At 41.2% G+C, this 14,217-nt stretch overlaps 1 protein-coding gene and 1 pseudogene across 1 annotated transcript; both read right to left on the reverse strand.

Annotated features, from left to right (window-relative positions):
* Positions 1 to 5,757: 5,757 nt before the first annotated feature.
* Positions 5,758 to 6,702, reverse strand: LOC118807699 (odorant receptor 131-2-like). The gene has a single exon (XM_036569728.1). The coding sequence runs from the start codon at positions 6,700 to 6,702 to the stop codon at positions 5,758 to 5,760; it is 945 nt and encodes a 314-aa protein (XP_036425621.1).
* Positions 6,703 to 9,698: 2,996 nt separating this feature from the next.
* On the reverse strand, positions 9,699 to 12,205 carry LOC118807701 (annotated as a pseudogene).
* Between the last annotated feature and the right edge of the window lie 2,012 nt (positions 12,206 to 14,217).

Raw genomic sequence — 14,217 nt, forward strand, 5'->3', positions numbered from 1 at the left:
TGGTAATGAGTCAGGTCCCTCTGACATCATAACAAATGCCTCAAGAACAAGCAGGAACTGAAGACATTTGCAGGAAAGGTCTAATAGAGCAACACCAGGGAAAAAACCTACCATCACTTGATGTCATCAAAGACTGCAGTCAATGACAGGGCCTACTGGGGAAAGAAACTCATATTAGTATGGAAAGAGAAAATTAGCCAGAGTTGTACGCGTTTGCCAATCAGTCCGCGTCCTCACTCTGACCCAGCCTCTCCCCTGCAGACGGCACCTGACCATGCCCCCACTGCCACATACCTTCACCGCCCGAACCAGGCCGGGCAGCCGACTGGCCGGCAGCACACACCCCTCTCCACCACCGGCATCTGAGCCCCTGGCCTATGGATCACCTTGAACTTAAAAGGCTGCAATCCCAGATACCAGCAGAAACCAGGCCGTGATCTGAACAGAGAGTGAAGGGTCAACCCAGCAGGTAGTAGCGGAGGGTGAGAACTGCCCACTTGATGACTACATGCTCTTTTTCTATGGTGCTGTATTTAGTCTCTCTCAAGGAGAGCTTATGGCTAATATACAGCACAGGCCAGTCCAACCCCCACCTCCTGGGACAGAACCGCTCCCAGCCCCCTGTCCGACGCATCTGTCTATAAGGTCAAAGGGAGAGTAAAGTCAGGTGAGTGTAAAAGCGGACCCCCACAAAGAGCTGCTTTAACCCGGTTAAAAGCCTGTTGGCACTGCTCCATCAGCTGGACCGGTTCTGGGACTCCCTTTTTAGTGAGATTGGTCAGTGGGCTGGTAACATCCGAATAGTTAGGAACAAATGTGCGATAATAGCTAGCCAGCCCCAGGAACCGTCTCCACCTCCCTTTTGGTCGCAATTGCAGCGGTTTTATCAATTTGTGGCCGCACCTGTCCATGACCCAAGTGGAAGTCCAGATACCGTACCTCCACCCATCCAGTGGCACACTTCTTCAGGTTGGATGAGTCCAGCCCGCCTCAAAGACCAAAGAATCGCCCTCAGATGCTGCATATGCTGCTGCCAGTCATTACTATAAATAATGATATCATCTAAATAAGCCGCGGCATACGCAGCGTGGGGGCATAACATTTTGTCCATGAGATGTTGAAATGTGGCTGGAGTTCAGGATAACCCGAGCAGCAGTGTGACGAATTGGTGTAACCCAATAGTGTGGAGAAAGCTGTTTTTTCACGAGATCCTGGAGTCAGGGGAGTCTGCCAGTATCCCACAGATCATGGGATAAGCATCTAATTTAGACACTGTGTTGACTTTTCTATAATCAATACAGAACAGTTCCATCAGTCTTGGGAACAAGCACCACAGGGCTGCTCCAGTCACTGTTTGACTCCTCTAATACTCCAATATCAAGCATGGCCTCAGTTTCTTCCCAAACAATTTTTTTCTTGTGTTCGGGCAACCTATGGGGCAGCTGCATACAACTGTCCACGGAGGGTTCTCAATGTGGTGTTCTATGAGCATGGTCCGGCCTGGCCGAGGTAAAAACAAGTCGGAAAATTTGGCTTGCAACTTGGCAACTTCTGTTTTCTGGGACAGTGAGAGCTGGTCACCACACGGGAACAAAATTGGTTTGATAGCTTTGGGTACCTCCAGTCCCAGCTCAGCTCTCCACTCTCAAGGACCACCCTCTCCATGGTTTTAGGACGTTGAGGTGATAAATTTGTAGCAAATTACCCCTGTCAGACCGTTTCACTTCATAGTCCACCTCTCCTACTTGTCGTGTGATCTCAAAGGGTCCTTGCCATATGGGGGGTAATTTTGAGCTTGATGTGGGAAGTAAAATAAGGGCTTTCTCTCCCGGTGTAAATTCCCATAGCTGAACACCCCTGTTGTAGGCGCGGCTTTGTCGTTCTTGCTCACACAGCTCACACCCCGTTCCTCGCTACAGGAGCCATCCTTTGTCAGTTCCTTTACTAACCCCCGAAAAACATGAAGAGAGTAGGGGATCCGGACCAGTGTGCCCACCTCCACGTGAGGACACTCATCCTGGAAATGACCCGGTTCCCCGCACCACCAACACACCCGCCCAGGCTTTAGCCCAGCTCTTGTTGGCTTGGCACACGTCACCTGTGGAAGGAGAGAGGACACAGGATTAGAAGAGGTGTTTCTTCCAAGCCCCAAACAGTTATATCGGGTATGGGGCAAGGGAGCTACCCTTCCCTTTTTCCTGGGAGCGGGGAGGTGAGAGAGAGAGAGGGAGAAACCCAAATTGGTTGAGGCAGGGTCCCCGCCGCCATGTATGCTGCCAGGTGAGCCTCTGCCAGGCTGGTGGCCTCTTCTAGGGACTCGGGGTGGTGGCACTGAAACCAAGCCATAGTCCCTTCTGGTAACCGGGCTATGAATTGTTCCAGAACCACTAGATCTAACAGTTTGTCCCGTTCCTCAGCTAAAAGCCATCTCTTACAGGAGTCTCGGAGCTGCTGCACAAATGCAAAGGGTTGGTCAAGCTCCTGAAGAGTCAGTGTCCGGAAACGCTGATGGTGCTGCTCTGGGGTTCGAATGGCCTTCTTCAACTCTGTGTAATCCAGTTGTGACTGCACTGGAAGCTGTTGAGCAGCCAATTGGGCCTCCTCCCGTGAGGAGTGGGAGTAGTCAGACTGCCCAATCTGCTTTATCCCACTGATGGTCCTTGGCTGATCGCTCGAACAGCTCTACAAATACTTCTGGGTCATCCTGTGGAGTCATTTTGGCGAGCGGGACGGTGGTCGCAAGTGGAGTGTGGGTGGAGCGCAGCAGGCTCCGAACCACTTTCCGGTCCGCTTCCTGTCCCTTTACCAGGGCCTCGAAATGGGCCTGTTGCACTTCTAGAAGGGCCTGATGTTGTGGATAAAATTAAGCACATAGCCATGCAGTCTCCATGGATAAACACTGGCAGTAGAACAGGTTGTACTGATGAGTTCAGTGACTTCAAACATGACACTGTCATAGGATGCCACCTTTGCTGCAAGTCAGTTTGTGAAAATTCTGCTAGATCTGCTCTGGACAACTGTAAGTGCTATTATTGTGAAATGGAAGTGTCTAGGAACAACAAAAGCTCAGCCACAATGTGGTAGACCATGCAAACTCACAGAGGGGGCCGCCAAGTGCTGAAATGCCCAACGCCTATCTTCTGCTGAATCACTTGCTAAAGAGCTCCAAACTGCCTCTGGAAGCAGTAACAGCAACAGAATGGTGTGTCAGAAGCTTCATGAAATGGGTTTCCTTGGCCGAACAGCTACACACAAGTCTAAGATCGAAAATGCACAGTGCCAAGTGTCAGGAAGGAGTGGTCTAAAGTACACCAACACTGGAATCTGGAGCATTTGATGAGCGAATCTGGATTGGGCAGATGCCAGGAGAATGTGACTTATCAGAATGCATAGTGCCAGCGGTAAAGTTTGGTGGAGGAGGGATAATGAGCTGGGGCTGTTTTTCAGGGTTTGGGCCCCTTAGTTACTGTGAAGGGTAATGTTAATGCTACAGCATGCAAAAATGTTTTAGACAATTAAATTCTTCCAACTTTCTGGCAACAGTCTGGGGAAGGCCCTTTTTTGTTCCAGCATTACTGTGCTCCATAAAGTGAGCTCCATAATAACATGGTTTGATAAGTTTGTTGCGCAGGAACTCCAGTGGCCTGCACAGAGTCCTACTTCAAGCCCACTGAACACCTTTGGGATAATTGGAACATCGATTGTAAGCCAGGCCTTCTCGTCCAATATCAACATCTAAGCTCACAAATGCTCTCTTGACTGCATGGCGGCAAAAATTCCCACAGGCAAACTCCAAAATGTTGTGGAAAGCCTTCCTGAAATAACGGAGACTGTTATAGCCGCAAAAAGGGGGGCCAAGTCCACATTAATCCCCATCGTTTTGGAATGGGATATCCAACAAGCTTATATATATATATATATATATATAATATATATATATATATATATATATATGCAATGCATAGATGTCCATGTACATTTGGTCATATGGTGTAAGTTTTATGCCGAATTTATTTAAGATAATGAAATCTGATATGCTTTCCGTGAGTGCTGTTGCTGTATTATGGCTAATGAAAATCATTACACCCTCTGCCAAGCTCCGCCTTATTTTCTCAGCCATTCATTCAGTGCTTAGCAACCGTTGCTATCCTTCATTGACTCAAGCCTTAAGTTCATTATCAGTACCTGTCATGTCTGGAGCTAGCGTTTGGACATAGAGGTCATCTGTAAGTTCTTAGGGGTGTACCAGATGCTACATGTTACCCAGAGTTGCTTTGACTTTGAGATGTACAGATATGCAGTAGACATACTATAGATTGAGACACAACATCACTACTATGTAAATGTGAGAGTTAAATATTAGAATAATTAACAGAATATGCTATCTCTTGTTAGCCGCAGGCCATTGTCAAATGTGTTCCCAGCAGTGAACTGAATCAGGGTTCACTTAAGGCAGACTGAGTGTAAACAGCTTCATGGCCCACTCTTTGTCCATGCCCCCCATATGGAAAAAAATATATGGACATTTATTTTTATATATTTGAAATACATTTCAAATGCATTGCAAGCCATGTCGAAATATATACCAAACACTAAAATGTATTTCAGTATATATTGCCTTATTTAATCATATATATTTTGAAAATGCATTTATTTTAAAATGTATGTAAATGTGTTTATACAATAAAATAGCCAAAATATTGTCTAATACACTTTACTGTTAAAATGAATTTGTTTTCCAGTATCTTCATATTAAATTTGATCAAATGAACCTTTAACATAGCTAAAGCAAGTGTTGTAGGTATTGATACTCTGAAAATGCAGTTATGATTTATTATCTTGTTCATTTGATATGCGTTGTGTGTGAGCATCTTACTGAAGACGTACATGGTTAATGTAAAGTACAATGCAGATCACAGAAGTCAATATTGTTCATTCAGTTCATATATATTTAGTTATATCTATAACCTTTATTAAAACTACATACAGTTGAAAAAATATAATAACAGATACAAATAAATGCATTTTAAAAATATATTTAACAAATACATTTTTTGGCCATTTTCATACATTGCAAAAATATATTTGATAAATACATTTGGAATGTATGTTATTTGCCTATGGGCCAGTGGCTAGGAAAAGCTGGTCTATGGGATGTGTGTCATCACCCATTAGCTAAAAGTGATTTGCTGTATTCATTTATGAAGTGCATTTTACATGCATTGCATTATATTTATATGTCTGGATATTGATTATATATACTTACCCAAACTATCCAGACAGGACAGGTTCATTTGACACAATAATTAATTCTATTTAAACTCAATTTAGTGCACCAATGTTTTAAAAATGTGTGATCAAAAATTTACAATTAATTGTAACAGGTATGCATAATTGGATATAATAAAGAAATACTAAGACTAGTTATGTAAAATAACTGACACAGTTTAATCATGTTTTTGATTATCAGTGCTGAGGACGCACTTCTGCCTTTAAACCTAGTATGTTATTGGATGCACTCAGAAAAGATGCACATTCTTACAATTCTTTTTGCATTTCATGTGCTCAAACTCTTTAAAGCATCCTTTTAAACTTGTTTACTTTGTATACACAAAAAATGTACAGTTAAATTTTTTTCTTTCATTCGGTAACAAATGTACACCACCGTAACACACATTACAGAGGATACATAATATCCTTTAAAACGTTATACATAGGTGATAAAATTTAGATTTTTTTTTTCCAGTTTCAGCTCAGTTAGAAGCTTTGTGTTTGTTTTTGATTTTTTTCATCCAGCTTAATACACAGCAGGTGCTTTTTCAGATATGCACAGAACATTTGATCCCTCAATCCGTACACAATAGGACTTATAAACCTGGGTAAAATCTGGACAAAGATGTAAATTGTGAATCGTATGTCATTTAAAAGCATGGGGAAGAGAGACGTTAACGTACTCTCAATTAGTGGGTCAATATATGTGAACATGCACAGCAGAAGCTGCAGGCCATGCAGGACGATGGTATTGCGGGCCTTCCGGGCGTCTGCACCGGTGGCCTTGGCTGTAAACATGATCCTGAAGTAGGTGTAGAACAAAGTGAGCCATACAAAGGACAGATAGACCAGGTATGAGACTGTTCTCTTCTCCACCATGTATGGGTGGCGGAGCAGAGCGTTTTGATGGCAGTTGACAGAAGAATGGAAAAACGATAAAGGCTCAGTGGCTAATAGAAAGAACAGGTCAGGAAGAATGGTGATGGCACCCAAGCCCCAAATGAGGCCAATTAGGATGTATGTCCTGCGCACAGTACAAATCTGTGTGTGACGTAACGGGTTACAAATAGCAATGTAGCGCTCCACAGCCATGCCGGCCAGATTCAGGGGAGTGTTGAGGGTGGTGAACACTGCAATCATTATAAGAATGCAACAGATAGAGACATTAATTGTATAAAAAATATAGAAAATAAGATTAAGCAACACTGCAATTGTTAGCTGGATCATGTCGTTGATGACCATATGGATGAAGAGGATATATCGAGGATTCTCATTGAAGATCTCATGCTTGAGGAAAGTGTGGACAAGTGTGCCGTTAATGTAGTTAATAGAGAAGTACAAAGCCACAACGATCACATTCTTGGTCACAGCTATCGTGTACGAGTCCCTTATTTTAGTCTGGGTGATGTTGCTGTACGTTGAGAGGTTCATCACTTGCTCCTTTTAGTACCAAAGGCTACCTTCCTCAGGTGAGGCTGTTAAATAATAAAAAGCAAACATTTAAGATTCACCACAAATTACAGCACATTCTAATGAATACTATATACACATTTCTCCGTTAGTATAGGAACATGAAACATCTGTGTCTGTTTAACTGCCAGTTCTTCTTCATATAAATGTTAATAACAATATTCAATAGCAAACTGTTATTTTTTGTGTATATAATGTTAGAATATATGCATCATCAAGAAAATTAAGATGTTACAAAGTCTGACAATGAACAAGTCATCAGGTCTTTTGAACCTTATTTGTCCTAACCTTCTAAGTCTCCTATGACAAGAGACGTTTCTTTAGAAGTGCTTATATTTAAGCTGAGGAAAAAAGGTTCAGCCCCCTTACTTGATTTCAGATAAATAATCAAACAACACTGTTCCTAAGAGAATCCTAAGTGTCCTTCTGTGTGATTAATGAGATGCATTATCTTTCGCCAGACAGAAGAGGGGGGCAAAGAATGTATAGAAGGGTCAGTTGGAACCATCCACTATGCTGGAGGCCTTACTGATGCAGTTTATGATTATCATATGGGAGGTCAGATATGAATTATAAGGCTGTGATTCTGAGTAGATTCACGATTTTGAATGCTAATAAGTTCACTTTAGCTTTTTTCATGTCATCACATTTTGTCTTTCCTTCATTCAATTATGTATTACAGATTTAACCATTTTTATATTTTTTTGGAAAATAAAAATACTTATGGTGATGAATTGGCTGCCACATTGTCTTATCAGGTTTACACTTTCAAACATTTTTTTCAAGTTAATTACATGATTTTTCTGTGAATACTGCAAAAATATCCTAGTAGTTATAAAAGCTGTTTTCTCTTTTGTTTGAGGAGGTGAATGATATGCTTGTTGGACCCTTTCAGGGATGGAAAAAACAATAAATGATAAATGTTGAATAAAAGCATAATTTACCGGCCAGTCATAAAGTGACTGTATATTATTTTAATGGTTAAATAAGTTGGTGTTTTGGGTTGGAAAGTAAAATTCGAGGACCCAACGAAATTATTATATTTTATGTAAAACAATGATTCATTGTGCAGAAGAAGATTCAGGAAATTGCTCTCGTTATCTAGAACTGCAGAAAAAGCCACTTAAAAAGCAGCCTGAAAAGAGGGCAGGTCACTTCTAGCCCTACTCTTTCTCCTAATGTTTACTGAAAACAAAACTCTATCTAACCCCAAACTTGGTACAGAATAACATAAGCACATATAAAGTGCTGTGAAAAAAAGTATTTGCCCCTCACCAGATTTATTCTATTTTTGTTAATTTGTCACATTTAAATGTTTTAGATCATCCAACTAATTTCAATATAAGATAAGGACAACACGAGTAAACACAGAATGTAGATTTAAAATGATTATTCTATTTATTGAAGATAAACATTTATCAAAAACCTTTATCATCAGAGTGAAAAAGTAATTGCCCCCTAAACCTAATAACTGATTGTGCCACCCTTGGCAGTAACAGCTGCAATCAAACTTTTGAGATAATATGCAATGAGTCTTTTACATCGCTGTGGAGGAAAAATGGGTTTTTGAGCATGAACTGCCCGTTTAAGGTCTTGCCACAGCATCGCAATGGGATTCAAGTCAGGACTTTGACTTAGCCACTCCAAAGCCTTAATTTTGTTTGTTCTGAGCCTTTCAGAGATGGACTTGCTTGTGTGCTCCGGATCATTGTCCTGTTGCATAACCTAACTTGAGACATAGATCATGAACTGACAGACGGACATTCTCCATCAGGATTCTCTGATACAGAGCAGAGTTCATTGTTTCATCAATTATGACAAGTTGTCCAGGCCCTGCAGAAGCAAAGCAGCCCCCGATCACACTACCACCACCATGTTTTACTGTTGGTATGATGTTCCTCTGGTGGAATGCAGTGTTAGCTTTACACCATGTCTTCCAAAAAGTTCCAGCTTTGACTCATCAGTCCACAGAGTATTATCCCAAAAGTCTTTCTTAACGTGGAAACGTGTACATTGACCTTAACTGCGGCAAGTGAGGCCTGCTGTTCTTTAAATGTTCTTTTGTGACCTCCTAGATGGGTTGTCAGTGCACTCTTGGTGAAATTTGGTTAGGCTGGCCACTCCTGGGAGGGTCCACCGCCGTTCCAAGTTTTCTCTGTTTGTGGATAAAGGCTCTCACTGTGGTTCTTTGGAGTCCCAGAGCCTTAGCAATGGCTTTGTAACTCTTTCCACACTGGTAGATTTCAATGACTTTGTTGCGCATCTGTATTTGAATCGCTTTAGAACGTGGCATCATGTGCTGCTTTTTGAGACCTTCTAGCTGCTTCACATTGTCAGACAGGTTCTATTTAAGTGATGTTTAGATTCAACAGGTCTGACAATAATCATGCCTGGGTGTGGCTAGTGAAATTGAACCCAACAGTCAATTGTAGTTGGTTAACTGCTTGATTAAGTAGCTAAGGGCACAATAACTTTTTTACATAGGGCCAGGTAGGGCTTAAGAGTATTTTCCCTTCAATAAATGAAAACATCATGTATAAACTGCATTTTGTGTTCACTTGGGTTATCTTTGTCTAATATTAAAGTTTAATGATTTGAAATATTCAAATGTGACAAATATGCAAAAATAGAAGAAATTGGGAAGGGGCAAATAATTTTTCACAGCACTGAACACTTTAAACTGAGAAACACTGTCCTGGAATGTCCACTGTCCTGGTCAGCATGAGTCCTGGTTGGTGCACTCCTGAAGACCAGCTCCATGGGTGTTCTGAGCTCATGGCTGAATATAAAGAGAGCCGGAGTGAACCCAGTCGACTCCTGCACAGCAGAGAAACAACATGCCAATAGGACCAGGGGCAAATGTTTGTCCCGGTTGTGCTGGTGTTGGTCAGTGACAATAGATTGGAGAGGCATGGTCCTAATCTTTCGGATGCCCAGCTTGTTGTAGACCCCTGTCTTTACTGCTGACTCAAAATTGCATCCCAGTTGTTATCGAGCTCCTCCAGCACTCTGAACCAGCAGAAGAACACCTCTACTAGCAGCTCCACCATCATGATCACACTTTGCTTTGGAATGGCATTTGCCTCCAGCCATTTAGTGAAATAATCCATGATCACGAGAATGTAGCTTTTCCTGACTTTGGTGGTAGGAAAGGGGCCCAGGATGTCCACAGCTACACTTTCCATTGGGGCACCAGAGCAGAAGGACTGCAATGGAGCATGCAACAGCTCCGTCAGCCCATTCTTGGCCATGCACAGGTCGCAGCAGTTCATACAGAGCTCCACATCTAGGTGGACAGACACCAGCTCTTCTCTCACACGGTACAACAGCCCCTCATGCAAGTGAAGGCTGTCCCCGCTTGTGCAAAGTGTCTTGGCAGTGGGCCCATGCAGTGTTACATCTGTGCATTCTGGTGTCCGTCCCGCTTTGAGCCAGTCGCGTGCCCAGAAGAGGTCAGCTCATTCCTCCTGGGCACAACAGAATCCCTCAGGACTTAAGCCATCAAGCTCAGTGCTACTACGGTGACGGCCATGGCTGCAGTGTTCCTTTTCACTGTTTCTGCTTTCTTCTTAAGGTGCACACAGTACCAGCATTTCTCAGCAGCACAAGAGTGGAAGGACAGGGCATTGGCATTTCCGTGTAGGCACCTGGTATGATGCTGAATTGAGAAGTTGTGCTCCTGTAATGCCACAATCCACCTTGCTACCTGAGCCTTGAGCTCTTTGAATTGCATGAGCCAGGTCAATGAGGCGTGATCAGTGTGCAGCATTGTGGGAACACTGTGCAAGTAAAGATGAAACTGGCATGGCCCCACCAAAACAGCCAGCAATTCTTTTCATGTTACACTGTGGCTTGCTCAGCTGCTGGCTGTAGTACTTGATGACCCTCTCATTATCCTCCTGTATTTGTCACTAGCATAATTGTCCATGATGAAATTGCTACCTGCTCACAGAATTGCTAGTAGTGATACCTCACACAGCCAGTCATGGATCTGGTGTAATAGTGCAGCTTTTGTCTGCAATCCCATGCACAAACTATCCAGACAGGACAGGTTCATTTGACACAATAATTAATTCTATTTAAACTCAATTTAGTGCACCAAAGTTTTAAAAATGTGTGATCAAAAATTTACAATTAATTGTAACAGGTATGCATAATTGGATAAAATAAAGAAATACTAAGACTAGTTATGTAAAATAACTGACACAGTTTAATGATGTTTTTGATTATCAGTGCTGAGGATGCACTTCTGCCTTTAAACCTAGTATGTTATTGGATGCACTCAGAAAAGATGCACATTCTTACAATTCTTTTTGCATTTCATGTGCTCAAACTCTTTAAAGCATCCTTTTAAACTTGTTTACTTTGTACACACAAAAAATGTAGTTAAATTTTTTTCTTTCATTCAGTAACAAATGTACACCACCGTAACACACATTACAGAGGATACATAATATCCTTCAAAACGTTATACATAGGTGATAAAATTTTGATTTTTTTTTCCAGTTTCAGCTCAGTTAGAAGCTTTGTGTTTGTTTTTGATTTTTTTCATCCAGCTTAATACACAGCAGGTGCTTTTTCAGATATACACAGAACATCTGATCCCTCAATCCGTACACAATAGGACTTATAAACCTGGGTAAAATCTGGACAAAGATGTAAATTGTGAATCGTATGTCATTTAAAAGCATGGGGAAGAGAGACGTTAACGTACTCTCAATTAGTGGGACAATATACATTAACATGCACAACAGAAGCTGCAGGCCATGCAGGACGATGGTATTGCGGGCCTTCCGGGCGTCTGCACCGGTGGCCTTGGCTGTAAACATGATTCTGAAGTAGGTGTAGAACAAAGTGAGCCATACTAAGGAGAGATAGACCAGGTATGAGACTGTTCTCTTCTCCACCACGTATGGGTGGTGGAGCAGAGCGTTTTGATGGCAGTTGACAGAAGAATGGAAAAACGATAAAGGCTCAGTGGCTAATAGAAAGAACAGGTCAGGAAGAATGGTGATGGCACCCAAGCCCCAAATGAGGCCAATTAGGATGTATGTCCTGCGCACAGTACAAATCTGTGTGTGACGTAACGGGTTACAAATAGCAATGTAGCGCTCCACAGCCATGCCGGCCAGATTCAGGGGAGTGTTGAGGGTGGTGAACACTGCAATCATTATAAGAATGCAACAGATAGAGACATTAATTGTATAAAAAATATAGAAAATAAAATTAAGCAACACTGCAATTGTTAGCTGGATCATATCATTGATGACCATATGGATGAAGAGGATATATCGAGGATTCTCATTGAAGATCTCATGCTTGAGGAAAGTGTGGACAAGTGTGCCGTTAATGTAGTTAATAGAGAAGTACAAAGCCACAACGATCACATTCTTGGTCACAGCTATCATGTGTACGAGTCCCTTATTTTAGTCTGGGTGATGTTGCTGTACGTTGAGAGGTTCATCACTTGCTCCTTTTAGTACCAAAGGCTACCTTCCTCAGGTGAGGCTGTTAAATAATAAAAAGCAAACGTTTAAGATTCACCACAAATTACAGCACATTCTAATGAATACTATATACACATTTCTCCGTTAGTATAGGAACATGAAACATCTGTGTCTGTTTAACTGCCAGTTCTTCTTCATATAAATGTTAATAACAATATTCAATAGCAAACTGTTATTTTTTGTGTATATAATGTTAGAATATATGCATCATCAAGAAAATTAAGATGTTACAAAGTCTGACAATGAACAAGTCATCAGGTCTTTTGAACCTTATTTGTCCTAACCTTCTAAGTCTCCTATGACAAGAGACGTTTCTTTAGAAGTGCTTATATTTAAGCTGAGGAAAAAAGGTTCAGCCCCCTTACTTGATTTCAGATAAATAATCAAACAACACTGTTCCTAAGAGAATCCTAAGTGTCCTTCTGTGTGATTAATCAGATGCATTATCTTTCGCCAGACAGAAGAGGGGGGCAAAGAATGTATAGAAGGGTCAGTTGGAACCATCCACTATGCTGGAGGCCTTACTGATGCAGTTTATGATTATCATATGGGAGGTCAGATATGAATTATAAGGCTGTGATTCTGAGTAGATTCACGATTTTGAATGCTAATAAGTTCACTTTAGCTTTTTTCATGTCATCACATTTTGTCTTTCCTTCATTCAATTATGTATTACAGATTTAACCATTTTTATATTTTTTTGGAAAATAAAAATACTTATGGTGATGAATTGGCTGCCACATTGTCTTATCAGGTTTACACTTTCAAACATTTTTTTCAAGTTAATTACATGATTTTTCTGTGAATACTGCAAAAATATCCTAGTAGTTATAAAAGCTGTTTTCTCTTTTGTTTGAGGAGGTGAATGATATGCTTGTTGGACCCTTTCAGGGATGGAAAAAACAATAAATGATAAATGTTGAATAAAAGCATAATTTACCGGCCAGTCATAAAGTGACTGTATATTATTTTAATGGTTAAATAAGTTGGTGTTTTGGGTTGGAAAGTAAAATTCGAGGACCCAACGAAATTATTATATTTTATGTAAAACAATGATTCATTGTGCAGAAGAAGATTCAGGAAATTGCTCTCGTTATCTAGAACTGCAGAAAAAGCCACTTAAAAAGCAGCCTGAAAAGAGGGCAGGTCACTTCTAGCCCTACTCTTTCTCCTAATGTTTACTGAAAACAAAACTCTATCTAACCCCAAACTTGGTACAGAATAACATAAGCACATATAAAGTGCTGTGAAAAAAAGTATTTGCCCCTCACCAGATTTATTCTATTTTTGTTAATTTGTCACATTTAAATGTTTTAGATCATCCAACTAATTTCAATATAAGATAAGGACAACACGAGTAAACACAGAATGTAGATTTAAAATGATTATTCTATTTATTGAAGATAAACATTTATCAAAAACCTTTATCATCAGAGTGAAAAAGTAATTGCCCCCTAAACCTAATAACTGATTGTGCCACCCTTGGCAGTAACAGCTGCAATCAAACTTTTGAGATAATATGCAATGAGTCTTTTACATCGCTGTGGAGGAAAAATGGGTTTTTGAGCATGAACTGCCCGTTTAAGGTCTTGCCACAGCATCGCAATGGGATTCAAGTCAGGACTTTGACTCAGCCACTCCAAAGCCTTAATTTTGTTTGTTCTGAGCCTTTCAGAGATGGACTTGCTTGTGTGCTCCGGATCATTGTCCTGTTGCATAACCTAACTTGAGACATAGATCATGAACTGACAGACGGACATTCTCCATCAGGATTCTCTGATACAGAGCAGAGTTCATTGTTTCATCAATTATGACAAGTTCTCCAGGCCCTGCAGAAGCAAAGCAGCCCCCGATCACACTACCACCACCATGTTTTACTGTTGGTATGATGTTCCTCTGGTGGAATGCAGTGTTAGCTTTACACCATGTCTTCCAAAAAGTTCCAGCTTTGACTCATCAGTCCACAGAG

This window comes from Colossoma macropomum, unplaced genomic scaffold (assembly GCF_904425465.1).
Source record: "Colossoma macropomum unplaced genomic scaffold, Colossoma_macropomum, whole genome shotgun sequence".
Lineage (NCBI taxonomy): Eukaryota > Metazoa > Chordata > Actinopteri > Characiformes > Serrasalmidae > Colossoma > Colossoma macropomum.